At 54.9% G+C, this 12,673-nt stretch overlaps 2 protein-coding genes across 12 annotated transcripts; one reads left to right on the forward strand and one right to left on the reverse strand.

Annotated features, from left to right (window-relative positions):
• The first annotated feature begins 81 nt into the window (after positions 1-81).
• On the forward strand, positions 82-7,215 carry ATXN7L3 (ataxin 7-like 3). Of its 8 annotated transcripts, XM_010832468.1 has the most exons (13): positions 82-539; positions 1,191-1,301; positions 1,601-1,733; positions 1,937-2,108; positions 2,308-2,405; positions 2,593-2,615; positions 2,916-2,982; positions 3,126-3,211; positions 3,500-3,568; positions 3,823-3,884; positions 4,148-4,219; positions 4,312-4,469; positions 4,582-7,215. In XM_010832468.1, exons 2-13 carry the CDS (start codon positions 1,251-1,253, stop codon positions 4,728-4,730), a joined length of 1,140 nt encoding a protein of 379 aa, XP_010830770.1. In that variant the 5' UTR covers positions 82-539; positions 1,191-1,250; the 3' UTR covers positions 4,731-7,215. The 8 variants fall into 8 exon arrangements, with proteins under 8 accessions (XP_010830770.1, XP_010830763.1, XP_010830765.1 ...); XM_010832461.1 differs by having other exon boundaries at positions 82-1,301; XM_010832463.1 differs by having other exon boundaries at positions 83-1,301; positions 2,937-2,982.
• Positions 7,216-7,295: 80 nt separating this feature from the next.
• Positions 7,296-11,304, reverse strand: TMUB2 (transmembrane and ubiquitin-like domain containing 2). 4 transcript variants are annotated; one of them, XM_010832472.1, is made up of 4 exons: positions 10,513-11,134; positions 8,991-9,268; positions 8,702-8,879; positions 7,296-8,559 (listed from the first exon to the last, which is right to left on the reverse strand). In XM_010832472.1, exons 1-4 carry the CDS (start codon positions 10,545-10,547, stop codon positions 8,193-8,195), a joined length of 858 nt encoding a protein of 285 aa, XP_010830774.1. In that variant the 5' UTR covers positions 10,548-11,134; the 3' UTR covers positions 7,296-8,192. The 4 variants fall into 4 exon arrangements, with proteins under 4 accessions (XP_010830774.1, XP_010830773.1, XP_010830772.1 ...); XM_010832471.1 differs by lacking the exon at positions 10,513-11,134 and adding an exon at positions 11,142-11,304 and having other exon boundaries at positions 8,702-9,268; XM_010832470.1 differs by lacking the exon at positions 10,513-11,134 and adding an exon at positions 11,196-11,303 and having other exon boundaries at positions 8,702-9,268.
• Positions 11,305-12,673: the final 1,369 nt, after the last annotated feature.

A 12,673-nucleotide genomic window follows, 5' to 3' on the forward strand; every position in this document is an offset into this window, starting at 1 on the left:
GGCCGGGGCCCCCAGCTCTCCCCCTGTCTGGGTCCCCCCTGGGCGGGGCAGGGCCGGCCGGGGAGGGGGCGCGGGGCCTTTGTTAGGGAGCCAGGCCCCAGCCCCCGGGACAATAGAGACACCCTCCCGGACTCCTCTCCCCGGCCGGCCGGGGCTGTCGGCGGGCGGGGAAGAAGAGGGGCCGGGACGTGTCCCACTCTGCCCACTCTCTAGGGGTCGGTCTGTCCCGGACCGGCGCCGGCCTCCGGCGGCTCGGCTCTCCTCCCCCCAGTCGGTATGATGCAGCAGCAGTGCCGCAGGGACGGGGGAAGAGCCGAGGCCCGGCCTCCTACCCTCCCCAGTGCCCCCGGCTCATTTGTCAGTCCCCACCCCACTCTAGGCCGGCAGCTCCTTAAACTCGTACCCACCGTTCAGAGGGGCCCCGGACTGTGTGCTCTGTTTCTGAATCCTTTGGTGGGGATTCCTGGACTTTGGGGCTCTTGGAGAGACTTCCGGGCTGGTCCTGAGGGAGGGAGGGTGGTTATCTCAAAGAAGAACAGGTAAGGGGAGTGCCCACTCCTGGCATGCCATCCCACCGGATTCTATCTCCTCTTTCTTGCTCATGGTGGCTAGGATGCCCTTTTAGCTCTAGGTTTCTGTGGGCTCTGCTCTCCGTCTGTAGTGGCAGGCTTATTTCAAGGGAAGACAGAGTGGGGTGAAGGTTGTAGGGTCCTAGGGCCATTGCTACTTCTGGTAGCAGTACCCCCCCAAGTGGACATCCTGGCTGAAAGCAGAGGTGACTCTGAGGAGAGCCTGGGGAGGGGGGGGAGTGTATTTAGGAGTCTGTGCAGTTCTTTGCCACACCCTGTGGGTTTGCTTTGAGGCCTTAGAGTTCCTTCTCCTCCCCCTGCTGCATTGCACCATGGGTATGGAAGAGGGGTTTGAGTTTTGGGAACCTGGGGTGAGCTGCTGCCTCCTGTAGACCCAGACTCTGATTGGCAGTAAGAGTCCAGGGCCTGAGTTCAGGCCTGGGAAGGACTAGGCCGCCCTGGGTTTCAGGCCCTGCAGGACCATCCAGACTTAACTGAGGCCTTAGGGAGAGGTAGATCCTGATGCCACCATTAAGCTCTGGGCAGCAAGGTGAGGAGGGGAGGTGGCAGCCGTTGGAGGTGCCTTGGACTCACACCAACATCCCCCCCCAATGTGTGCAGCCGTGTTGCCGCCCGCTGTGCTATGAGCAGTCAGAGCACCGTCTCCACAAGAGTTCACAAATGAAAATGGAGGAAATGTCTTTGTCTGGCCTGGATAACAGCAAACTAGAGGTGAGGGCTCCCCCACGTGTGCCTCCAGTTCTTTCTCTTGATGTCTCTCCTTTGCTATATCTGGAATCCACACCAGAGAGGAATTTGGGTAGTCAGCCTTGTTCCTTAAAGGGAAGAGCCAGCTAAGAAGGCCCAAGGATCTGGAAGAAGAAAGAACTCAAAGTCAAGATGGGGAAAAATGGCAAAGGAAGCTTTATTTTTGGCCAGGGCGAATTGGCAGGAGATTTTGTTGGTGAGAGTTGCCCTCAGTCCATGGGACTGTGACTCTCGTGACCCTGGATGTTCTCCCCTGGGCCCAGGCCATCGCTCAGGAGATATACGCGGACCTGGTTGAGGATTCTTGTTTGGGATTCTGCTTTGAGGTACACCGGGCTGTCAAGTGTGGCTACTTCTTCCTGGACGACACGGACCCTGAGAGCATGAAGGATTTTGGTGAGCGTCAGGGTTGAAGGAGAGCAGCCTAGCCCTGCCCTGGGAGTGCTTGGAGGGTCCTCCTCCAGCAACCACACCAGAGGTAGAACCTGGAGCTCCTGGGAGGTTAGGCAGGGGCTCTGAAGAGGCCACAGGGCCATGGGTGGGAATGAGAGGTAAGGGTCCCTTGCCTGCCCTGATCGCTACGTCTCTCCTGTCCCCAGAGATCGTGGACCAGCCGGGTTTGGACATCTTTGGACAGGTTTTCAACCAGTGGAAGAGCAAGGAGTGTGTTTGCCCCAATTGCAGCCGCAGCATTGCCGCCTCCCGTTTTGCTCCCCACCTGGAGAAGTGCCTAGGAATGGGTCGGAACAGCAGCCGAATCGCCAACCGCCGGTGAGGGCTTCTCCCTCTGCTAGAACCACAGTGCCCATCTTTTGCAGCCCGTCCCATGGTGGAGTTCCCCACCACCCCCTGGGACATTTGGAGGGTATAGAGGGTGGGTTGTGCCTGGCCCCAGACACTCCCCTCTATGTGTGAAGTCAGGGGCAGAGAGATGGCAGCCTTGACCCTTCCTCTTCCCTCCCCTTGGCAGGATTGCCAATAGCAACAACATGAACAAGTCAGAGAGTGACCAAGAGGATAATGATGACATCAATGACAACGACTGGTCCTATGGCTCAGAGAAGAAAGGTGTTTGGGCATCTGGGGAATTGGGAGGGCCATCGGGGTGAGGCAGGCAGGCAGGAATTGGGTGTGTAACAGTCACAAGTTGTTATCCTGAACGAGGGAGGAGAGTGCAGCTTTGTAACTTTTCTTTAGGTGCCCTTAGGTTGGGAACTTAAAGTGACCCTGCCCTTTACCCTTTTGTCCTACACAGCCAAGAAGAGAAAATCAGACAAGGTGAGAGCTGGGGCAAGCATGAGGGAGATTTGGGCCAAGGACAGATACCCTCCCCTTTGGGCAGGGAGTCCTCGGGTGTCTTGACTCAAGTCTGAGGTCACTGGGTACCTCTCTGGGTTCAGGGCCGAGGGTGTCTGGTGGGCAGGAGGGCATCAGGGGCCTGGGGGGAAGGTGGGAGGAGGGAGTATGGGTGAAGGGCCTCTTACTGGTGGGGAAGAGTAGGAATCTGAGGATGTTTGTCAAATCTTTTTTCCTTCCCTGGGTTCTCGGCTTCCCCTTATCGTTACCCTTTCCCCAAAGCTATGGTATCTCCCATTCCAGAACCCCAATTCCCCTCGAAGATCCAAGTCTTTAAAACACAAAAATGGTAAGTAGGGCTGGAACAATGGGAGTGATTCTAACTATGTCTTCTGGGACTTGTTGCTGGAGGGTGGAGGTGGAGGGGCAGGGGGATTGAGGGAGGGCCTGTGATCCTTCTATCACCCCCACTTCCTCTCTGGTTATTTTCAGGGTTCTCTGTCTGTACCTCTGCATCAAACACCCTTCCCCTTCTTTTTTCTTCTTCAGGGGAACTTAGCAATTCGGATCCTTTTAAGGTGAGTAAGGGCTATCCCTTACAGTTCGCCTCATTGTGAGTCGGGTGGGCTTGGACAAGTGGGGGTCAGAACGCTAAGTATATGGCATGTTTAGGTCTTGGGTCTTCATGTTCTTTGTGGGTCCTAATTCCTTACCCTGGTGCAGTTGGGGTGGAAGGAACTCTTGGAGAACCGCGGGCAATCTTAAGGCCTTGTGCTGAGGGAGGGGTAAGAGGGATTGACTCCACACCCCCACCCTCCCTTCTTTGGCCGTCTCTCCTCTAACCTGAACCTCTGGTTCTCACCCAGTATAACAACTCAACTGGGATCAGCTACGAGACCCTGGGGCCGGAGGAGCTGCGCAGCCTGCTCACCACGGTGAGGGATTAGAGAAGGGGGGAAGCCCTTGGGAGCAGGCAGAGCCACAGGCAGTGGTCGAGGCCTTGGAAGAGGCTGGTGCACAGCAGTGAGGGCATCTAGGTCTCTCTCTTGAATTAGGTTTCCTGGCTAGTGTGGTCTGGGACCGTCTGCCATGGACGCCCTGGGGCCATTTCTGAGCACACAGTCTAGCATTTGTACAGAAGAGAGTGGCTAGTGGCTATAGAATAGGCTTCCCCCGTCCCTCCTTTCAGCTTATATTCCTCTTCCAGCAATGTGGGGTGATTTCTGAACACACCAAGAAGATGTGCACAAGGTGAGCTCAGAACCTAGGAAGGGGGCCAGGGGGCCCTCCGGCGCCCTCACCCTGGGCACGGGTCGGGAGTACCTTGGACTTGAGCAACGGGACTCCCACCCTCCCCCTCCCCTCCTGTAGGCCTTAGGCCACAATCTGGGGCCTCTTCATTCATCCCTTCCCGGTCTGTCCATCCCTCCCGCCTCTGCTGAGGGGAGGGGCTTCACCTGTGTTCCTCAGACCCTCTCTGCCTTGTCAGGGTCTGATCATTCTCTCCCCGCCAGGTCCCTACGCTGCCCCCAGCATACAGATGAGCAGCGGAGAACCGTGCGGATTTATTTCCTCGGATCCTCAGCGTGAGTGACCCTCCAGGAAGGATGGTGGGTTGGGGAAGGTGAGGGTGATGGCTAGCATCCCTGAAGCCCTTCTCTGACCTCTTCCTCCCCAGTGTCCTTCCAGAGGTCGAGAGTTCCCTGGATAATGACAGCTTCGACATGACTGACAGCCAGGCCCTGATCAGCCGGCTTCAGTGGGACGGCTCCTCTGATCTCTCACCCTCTGATTCAGGCTCCTCCAAGACGAGTGAGAATCAGGGGTGGGGTCTAGGTAGGTGAGATAGCTGGGCCCCAGGGGCTCTCTGCCTGAAGCGGAGTGCGGGGGACCTTGCATTCCCCTGCCACAACCCTCCCCTCAACCCTCTTGCTTCTTTCCTCTTCAGGTACCAACAGTTCCGAGTCACGGAAAACCAAGAAAAAGAAATCCCATCTGAGCCTGGTAGGGACTGCCTCCGGCCTGGGCTCCAACAAGAAGAAAAAGCCAAAGCCACCGGCGCCCCCGACGCCCAGCATCTATGATGACATCAACTGACTTGGGTACAAGGGGATAGCCTTTGGCTGAGCAGAGCCGTCTCTCCCGACCCCCACCCAGGCGGCACAGCCTGGCAAATGGACGGCTGCTGGGGGTTTGGGCTTGGGAAGCTTGGTGGGCCAGGCAGGCAGAGGATCCAATTATGCACCCCTGGGGGGTGTCAGGGTCTTCTGCGATGGAGCGCGAGCCCTCAGCGTGCAGGACTCAGACCTGGACATATTATGCCTTGGACATAAGTTTGGCGGGGAGGCGGTTTTCCTATTTATTCTGTGAGTTACTGGATGTCCAGCTAGGCCAGGGGCCTGACCTGGGCACTGTGCCAGGGCACTGCCGCCCCCCCCACCCCAGGAACTGGACTAAGCCCTGCCGAGGAGCATCATGGCTACCCGGGAGGCCACGGGTTGGAAGCTGAGCCTGGAGGGGGCCTCCCCCAGCTGCCCTCAGCAATGTGAATGGGTCCGGTGCTTGGAGCTGAGGGGCAGGGCTGGGCGTGTCCTGTCTGTGTGCAGAATCCTATCAAATGCCCCCATCCCAGGGGGAGGCAGGCATGGTGAGCTGTCTGCTGAGGTAGGCGTCCCGAACTAGCGCCGCCTTCCCTGCCCCTCACAGGGGCAGCCCTTTCCCCTCAGTCCCCGGGGGCCTCCTTGGCAGCAGGAGCTGTCCTTTTGTTGTTGGGTGCCAGGAAAGGGCCTCCAGCCTCTACAGCTTCAAGGAACGGGCACGGGGAGGGTAGGAAGAGGGAGCTATGTATCAGGATGACTCCCCCCCTGCCTCTCCTCCCTGACCCAGGGCTGGCGAGGAGTGGGGCCCCAAGGTGAGGTGCTGCTTTATTTGAAATGTTTTCTTACCTCATTCCCTGCCCCAGGAAGGGGCCCAGCCTCACCCTCCTGGGGTGGCCCCATGTTCCTCCTGCCTACCCTGCCCCACTGCCCTCCCGGGGCAGCCCAGGTTCCCAACTGCTGCTTGCCACCCCCCCTCTTTCACCTTGACCAGCTTCAGTTCCTCTCTCGATGCTCCTGCCTCCAAAGCCTGCCCTGTCTTCCCTTCCTTTTGCCGCTTTTAAGTTATTTATTCTGTACTTGTGGTTTGGGGCTCTGAGGAAAATCCTGATCTTTTACCTCTCCCCCCTTGCTAGGAGTGGGGCGGGAAGAGAGAGTGGTCTCTGTATTGTGGGCTGTCCGGAGGGGGCGGGGTGCCATGCCTGGGCAGTGCCCCCCTGCGGGACTGTCGTGCCAGTGTGCCCACCTGCCTGGTCTACATCCTGAAGAGATGTATCATTCAACCTCCACACGGGCACCATCGCTCCCAGGAACCGAGCTGGAGGTCTGCAGTCCAGGGTGGGAGCAGAACTGATGGCTCCAGGGATGGAGCTGACCCTGAACCATGTTCTCTGGCACTCGCTGGACGTGACCCCTGCCCTCCTCCCAGAAGGAGCCATCCCACATTTGGGTAGTTAGTACCCAGGACTGATCGGACTGATCTGGGTTAGGGACCCTAGAGGGTTAAGGGAACAACAGAGATGGGGCTGCAGTACCCTGTCTGGAACCCCAATCTCGCCCTGGGTGGCTCTGATTGTGGCTGATGCCTGGTTACAAATTGATTTTTAACCCAAGAATTATGATTATTTTTTAAAAAGCCAAACAGATTTTGGCAGGAGTTAGAATAAAGCCTGGGGCCTGGGCTCCTCCGTTCTCGCCCCTCCACAGCCTTCTTCCTCCACGGGGAGGCCAGAGGGCAAGGAGGATCTCAGCCAGCCTCCAGCCTGCTCCCAGATGAAGACCTGGGAGCGGGTTGGAGGTGAAGGGAGGAAGGCTGCAGGCCACTCTCCCTTCTGAGAGGCAGTTGCAGCTCAGGCCCTAATACACCCTTTCCCCTCTGGCCTCTCCGTTTCCCCCTTCTGGTTGGAGGAGGGAGAAGTGGGAAGTAGTTTGGGAACTGGTTTGTCCACATCCACTTCCCCATTGTTCCTTGGCCCGCCCTCAGGGCAGAGCCCCCTGCCCAGGCTGGGTAAGAGATGGGCTTGGTCCAGCAGGGACCCTGAGGGAGCAAACCCCCTTCCTTCTGGGGAGAGTGTGCCCCCCCTACCATGTAGTTGAACAGGGGCTAGGAGCTCTCCACTCCCTTCCCTCTAACAGCAGGCTGTGTGGGTTTCAATTCCCATCCTTCCCACCCCGGCTAGGTGTCGTCCACCCTGTATCCTATCATGTGTCTGAGTGTGTGGGGGGGTTCTGTACTAATTTCCATGGCCGGTGGCTTTTCCTTCCATGCATCACTCCCCCCCGCATGCCCAGGGGCCACCCGCCTGGCATTACCGCATGCTGGGGTCATTGGGGGAGGGGGGTGGGGCTCACGCTGTCCTGTGGTCTTGAGATTTTTATTTTTGCATATGTAATCCATCCTGTACAGGTAGCTAACTTTGTAAACGCTGTGTATTCCCCCTGCCCCCATGGCTGCTGGTGTAAATAAACTGCATCTCCCGTTGGTAGCCCGGCCTGCCCACCCTCATTCCCATGTTGCTGGGGGCAGAGCAACCAGCGTTCTTTTCATGTCACAGGAGACACCACAGCCACAGAATGGAACTTTATTCAGTCACAGATACTGACCCTCCATCCAAGAGCCCCAGAGGCAAGGGCCTGGGGCCCAGTGCTCCCTACCCAGAGCTGTCCTTGGGGCTGGGCAGGGTAGGACACTGGCTGGCAGCCAGAACTGCCTCTTGCTTACAGCCTTAGGCCTAGGTTAGCAGCAGCTGTGGCCTGGCCTCTCCCGGTGCTGGGGGCTTGGCTTTGTGCCCCAGTCCCCTTCCTGACTGAGCTCTATAAAGGACTATTTAAAAAAAAAAAAAATATATAAGCAAAGTGCTTTGGAAAAAAGGGAGAACACTGGAAACTGTCCAGAACACAGGGAACACCCTATTCCCGCTAAGGGGTGGAGGGAGAAGGTAGAGGCGGCCAGGTGCCCACAGGGAAAGCTGACACAAACTTCACTCCTGCCTGTATGATTTTAGGCTCAAAAGAAGGATGTTCCACTAGGAAACCGAGAGAGACTCCAGGTTCCCTACAGAAATGCTGGGGCCATGCTGAGCTGCCCTGGCAGGCAGTCCTGGGGGCAGAGGAGCAGACATGCAGGATAATGGAAGGAGCTAGGGCCACGGCTGGGAGGGAATCCTCAGAGCCCAGGCTCCCTGTTGAGCTGGGCCACCAGCTCAGTTCTGAATTTCAGGACCTTAGAAGTGAAGGAAGATGACATTCTCGTTTCTACCTGAGTTGTGCTTGCACAGAGGGACTCTCTGTCTCCTCATGGACGTGAGGGGAATGCTCATGCCTGCCTCCTGAGTCCTATGGAGGAGGACCCGCCACATCCTTTCCACCCCTCCTTCCCAGGCCCTTGGGCCCAGCTCTGGCCAGGAATGGGGGGAGGCCATAAAGGAGGAAAACCATGCCTTTCATTTTCTCCCTGTGGTCCTTATCGTCCATACATCCCAAATACTAGGAAGCTGAAGAAGACAGTGACCCCCACCAGGGAGACTGTGGCAGGTGCTGTGAAGAACTGGCGGTAATTGATACGGAAGTACCAGACCACACCCAGCAGCACCACAAACACAGGCACCATGAGGCTGCCCACACTGACACCGAGGTTGGGTGGCTCAGTGGCTGAGGAGGGGGCCAGGGAGCTCGACGGGCCTGCAACAGCTGACCCAGGGGGTGAGCGGTGACAGTGAATCACACAGTTGTCGGTAATGTTCAGGGAACGCAGTGTGCGGGCTGGGTCCTGCAGCAGGCGGCCCTGGTAGATCAGTTTCATCTGGCTCTCCTGTCCAGGGAAGTATTTACTGTAAGGGTGAGACAGAAGGAAAGACAGAGGATGAGGAATGAGAAGGCCGAAAGGCAAGGCACTGGGGGGTGGGGGAAAATTGCAGGGTGGGTTTCTAAGGCCCCATAGGGGCTGCACTTGACACTTCCAAGCCCACATACCTCTTCAGAGCACCCACAGTATCCTCTGGCCTGGCCACAGCGAGCTCCTCCGTGTCATTGAGGAATTTGAGCCGCACACTGATGAGGCTGGGGCTGGAAGGCAAGCAGGTGCTATCCTCCGATCTCACAGGTGCCTCCAGACTGCTGTTTCCTGGGCCCGCTTGTCTTTTGGGCAGGCCTTGGATGTCAAGCAGATGCTCAAGGCTGGGCTCAACACCACCCCCAGCTCCAGGTTCCCCGGTGGGGTCCCCCCCACCTTCGCCAGCCTCTTCAGCCTTCTCATCATTACCCTCTGATGGATGGGGGAGTTCAGTTGGCTCTGGGGTGCCTTGGCCGGCTACCAGATGGTCCACATGCCCCAGGTGAAGGACGGATGTGTCGCCAGCTGACACAATAGTGCCCAGGAGCGGGTTGCTACCGCTGTCTGCTACGTAGGTAGAGAGCCAAGCTAGGACCAAGGCTAGAATGAGCACCACCACACCTGCCACCACAGTCACCTCATTACCCACACCCTCAATAAGGGTGACATCAGAGAGCTCCATGGCCTGGCTGCTGACTGGGTCCACACTGCAGGAACAAAGGGGGACAGTATCAGCAGGGCATGAGAGATTGCAACCAGGTTTCTTGTTTGTTTAGGTTCTAACTGACCTGGCCCTGAAAGAAAATGCAGTTCAGTATCCTAAAGAGACACAAACCTCCTAACTCTGGACCCCCAATCTATAGCTAAGGATTTACTCTTTGCCTCTATTGTGAAATGCTGGCTTTCAGGTTGCACACCCTTCCTCTCTCACATTCCAACCCCCCAGTAAGCATGGATCACCAAGAAAACGTTACAGTTTTGTTGTTGCTGCTGCTGTTACTGTCTGTTGCTTTTCTGGGAGGTGGGGAAAAACATTTGCTGCTTTGAGCCCTGAGTTTCTCTAGGATTTCTCTCTTTTGGTAAAGCAACTGTGCTCCCCTGGGATGCCTCTAAGGTGGCTTCAGGGGAACCAAAAAAGCCTGGAATATTTTATTTGGGAGTTCCTTTGGAGGCACAGCAGAGCCACTCTTACCAGATTGTGTCATTTGAACCCACTCTCATTCAATCATGGATTGAAGTCCAGATGTCAAGAGCCAAAGAAAATCAACTTATCAAGAGCAAAATCAGACCACCCCAAAGGGACACCTCTGTAGGGACCATCAGCAAACACTGTGTGTGTCTCCTCTGAAATTCTTCGGCAGCAGAACAGGGCAGACACCAGAAACACCACCCTCCTAGGTCACCGTAGGCTCACAACTACAAAACCACTACCTGCATGGAACTGATTCAGAAAATATTCCAAAATGGCTCCCAGAGCCCATATCACAATCTCCCTTTTTGTAATGTGTTCTTGACAGTTTCTTAGAAAGGTAGGAAGGATCTCTGTTTGCTCCTTGGAGCACCTCTTTCCCTTGGAGAATCTCCTGCTTTCACAGCTGTCCTTGGGCAAATCCAGTCTGATGATTATCATAACCTGATTGTTCTCACAGTGCCTTATCTACCTACCCATCTCTCCACTAAACTCCTGAAACATCACATGTGTTTCTCTATGTACCACAGTGCCCAGCATAATCCCATAGCAGTTGCTCAAAAATTATTTGTGGAACATACCAACATGTGAATATTTTTTCACCTCCTAATTTGGTACGTGGGCCCTGGAGTCAGGAAAACAAAAACAGAAACCCCAAAACTAATTATAACCCTCGTCTTGCCTCTTACTAGCTCTATAACCTCAATTTTCTTAGAGCCTCAGCTTTCTCATCAGTAAAATGGGGTTAAAAATAGTACCTACCTCATAAGGTTGTTTTGAAGATGACGGGAAATCATCGAAGCAAAATACTTAGAACAGTGCCTGGCACATTGCAATTGTTTAGTAAACAAATAGTACCAATTATTTATCACTCAACAACTAACCCCTGATGGTAAGAAGGTTGGCATTAACCCTGATTTACAGAAAAGGAAACTGCCGCGAACAGAGGCAAAAACGACTGGCACTGGCACAGGCACAAGGAACTTTCGAGGAGAGGGACCGGGTAGGACCCCAGGTTTCCCTCCTCAGAGGCCTTTGCTCTCCTCAACCTGTGAGCGACCCTGATAGCACGGTGAGGAGGGGTCTCCGATCCTGCCTTTCCTGAGGCGAAGGCTCCGCGTTTGGGCGGTCCTATTCCCGCGGCGCTGGAGAGGGGTCCGTGGGGCCACTCGAGCCAAAAGGCTGCCTAGTTCCTACTGCTGTACCCAAAACTCGTTTCTCCCAGCCAGCGAGGGGTAGAATCGGGTGAGGGGGTCACAAACCATCCACACCCCTCAAACTTCGGGGCGGGGCTGGGACACTGGGGGCGGGGCTTGAGTACGCAGAGGAACATGGGAAATTAAAGGGGGACTGGACGGGTACAGCACCTGGATAAGGAAGGCAGGCCTCACCTGAAACGGCCAGAATAAGTGTTTTGACTTCGCCAAGACGGCCTGTGGACTCACCTTTCCGTAGGGGCCGGGGGAGGGGCTGACTAGCCCCGTTTCTACCCAGGGTATGGTCTCTTCCGGCTTCTCCCGGAAGCTGTTAGAACCAGAGACAGGAAGTTCCGCCCCCGTGCCTTGCAACGATGACGAAAATCTACGTATAGCGGGCTGACGTAAACGTATTCTTTAAATAAAAGGGACAGGTTTCTTAGCGGAAGGAGGGGCGGAGTCATGGTTGGCGGGATCCTGGTCCTCCCAGGGCAGAGCCACGCCTAGTGGGCGAGGTCTACGAAGCCAAGGGTTGAGGGGCAGGGCCAGGAGGAAATTAGGGGAGGTGCTTGGGAGAAGGGGTGTGGCTTCGCATCTGGACGTACAAGCAGGCTGGCACCGTTGGGCAGAGCAGAGCGTCTTTTTCCTCTTCGCAACTTTCTTCTTCCGGCCTTGCTCCAAGCCTCCCGGGCTGATTGGATTTATTACTAGTCTGCAACGCGCTTTGAGCTCTGGGTTAGCCGAATCAGCCGAGACTGGTCTTTCTGACTTCCAAGAGTTCAACTCGGGACTAGACGAGATTACAGACAATTTAATCACCGTCCGGTTCTCCGAGAATGCGGCCCCAGGTAGTGTGGATCCTTGGTAAATAAGGCAAGAAACCATTTCAAAGAAGGCACAGATTCCTTGCAGGCTTAGGGCACGGGAAAAGCAGGAGCCCCAAGAAAGGGGGAAATGGTTCAGCTTACAAGAGGATTTTTGCAATTAAAATTTGTTCTAAAGACGTTCTGTGGCGGGGTGAGGAGATGCTGTTGTTTTCCGGTGAACTATTGATTGAAGTATAAATAATACAGACGGGCAAACTCAAAAGCGAAGAGCTCGGTAGTTTTCACCAACTGAACACATCGGTGGAACCGGGACTCAGATCAAGCAACAGAAAATGACCACAGAATGGCCCTTCAGTCCTCTTCCAGCCACTCACTTCCAAAGAGTAGTCACTATTCTGATTTCTACCACCATAGATTAGTTTTCTGGTTTTGTATTTTGTACAAGTGGAATCAAACAGTATGTACTCTTGGTGTGTGGCTTTTTTTTTTTCTTTTTCAGCCTTTTTTATTGTGGTAAAATATAAATAAAACTTAACATTCTTGACTATTTAAAGTGTCTAATTCAGTGGTATTAATTCACAGTGTTGTGTACCCATCATTACTGTCCATTTTCTTGTATCCATTTTTCCTCCTCCCCACTTTATTCTACTTTATGTCTTCTGTGAATTTGCCTATTCTAGGTAACTCATATAAGTGGAATTATACAATATCTATCCTTTTTGTCTGGTTTATTTCACTTAGGATGTTTTCAAGGATTATCTATGTTGTAGACCTGATGCGAAGAGCTGACTCATTTGAAAAGACCCTGATGCTGGGAATGATTGAGGGCAGGAGGAGAAGGGGATGACAGAGGATGAGATGGTTGGATGGCATCACTGACACAATGGACATGGGTTTGGG

The sequence above is a fragment of the Bison bison genome, unplaced genomic scaffold (genome assembly GCF_000754665.1).
Source record: "Bison bison bison isolate TAMUID 2011002044 unplaced genomic scaffold, Bison_UMD1.0 scf7180017861046, whole genome shotgun sequence".
Lineage (NCBI taxonomy): Eukaryota > Metazoa > Chordata > Mammalia > Artiodactyla > Bovidae > Bison > Bison bison.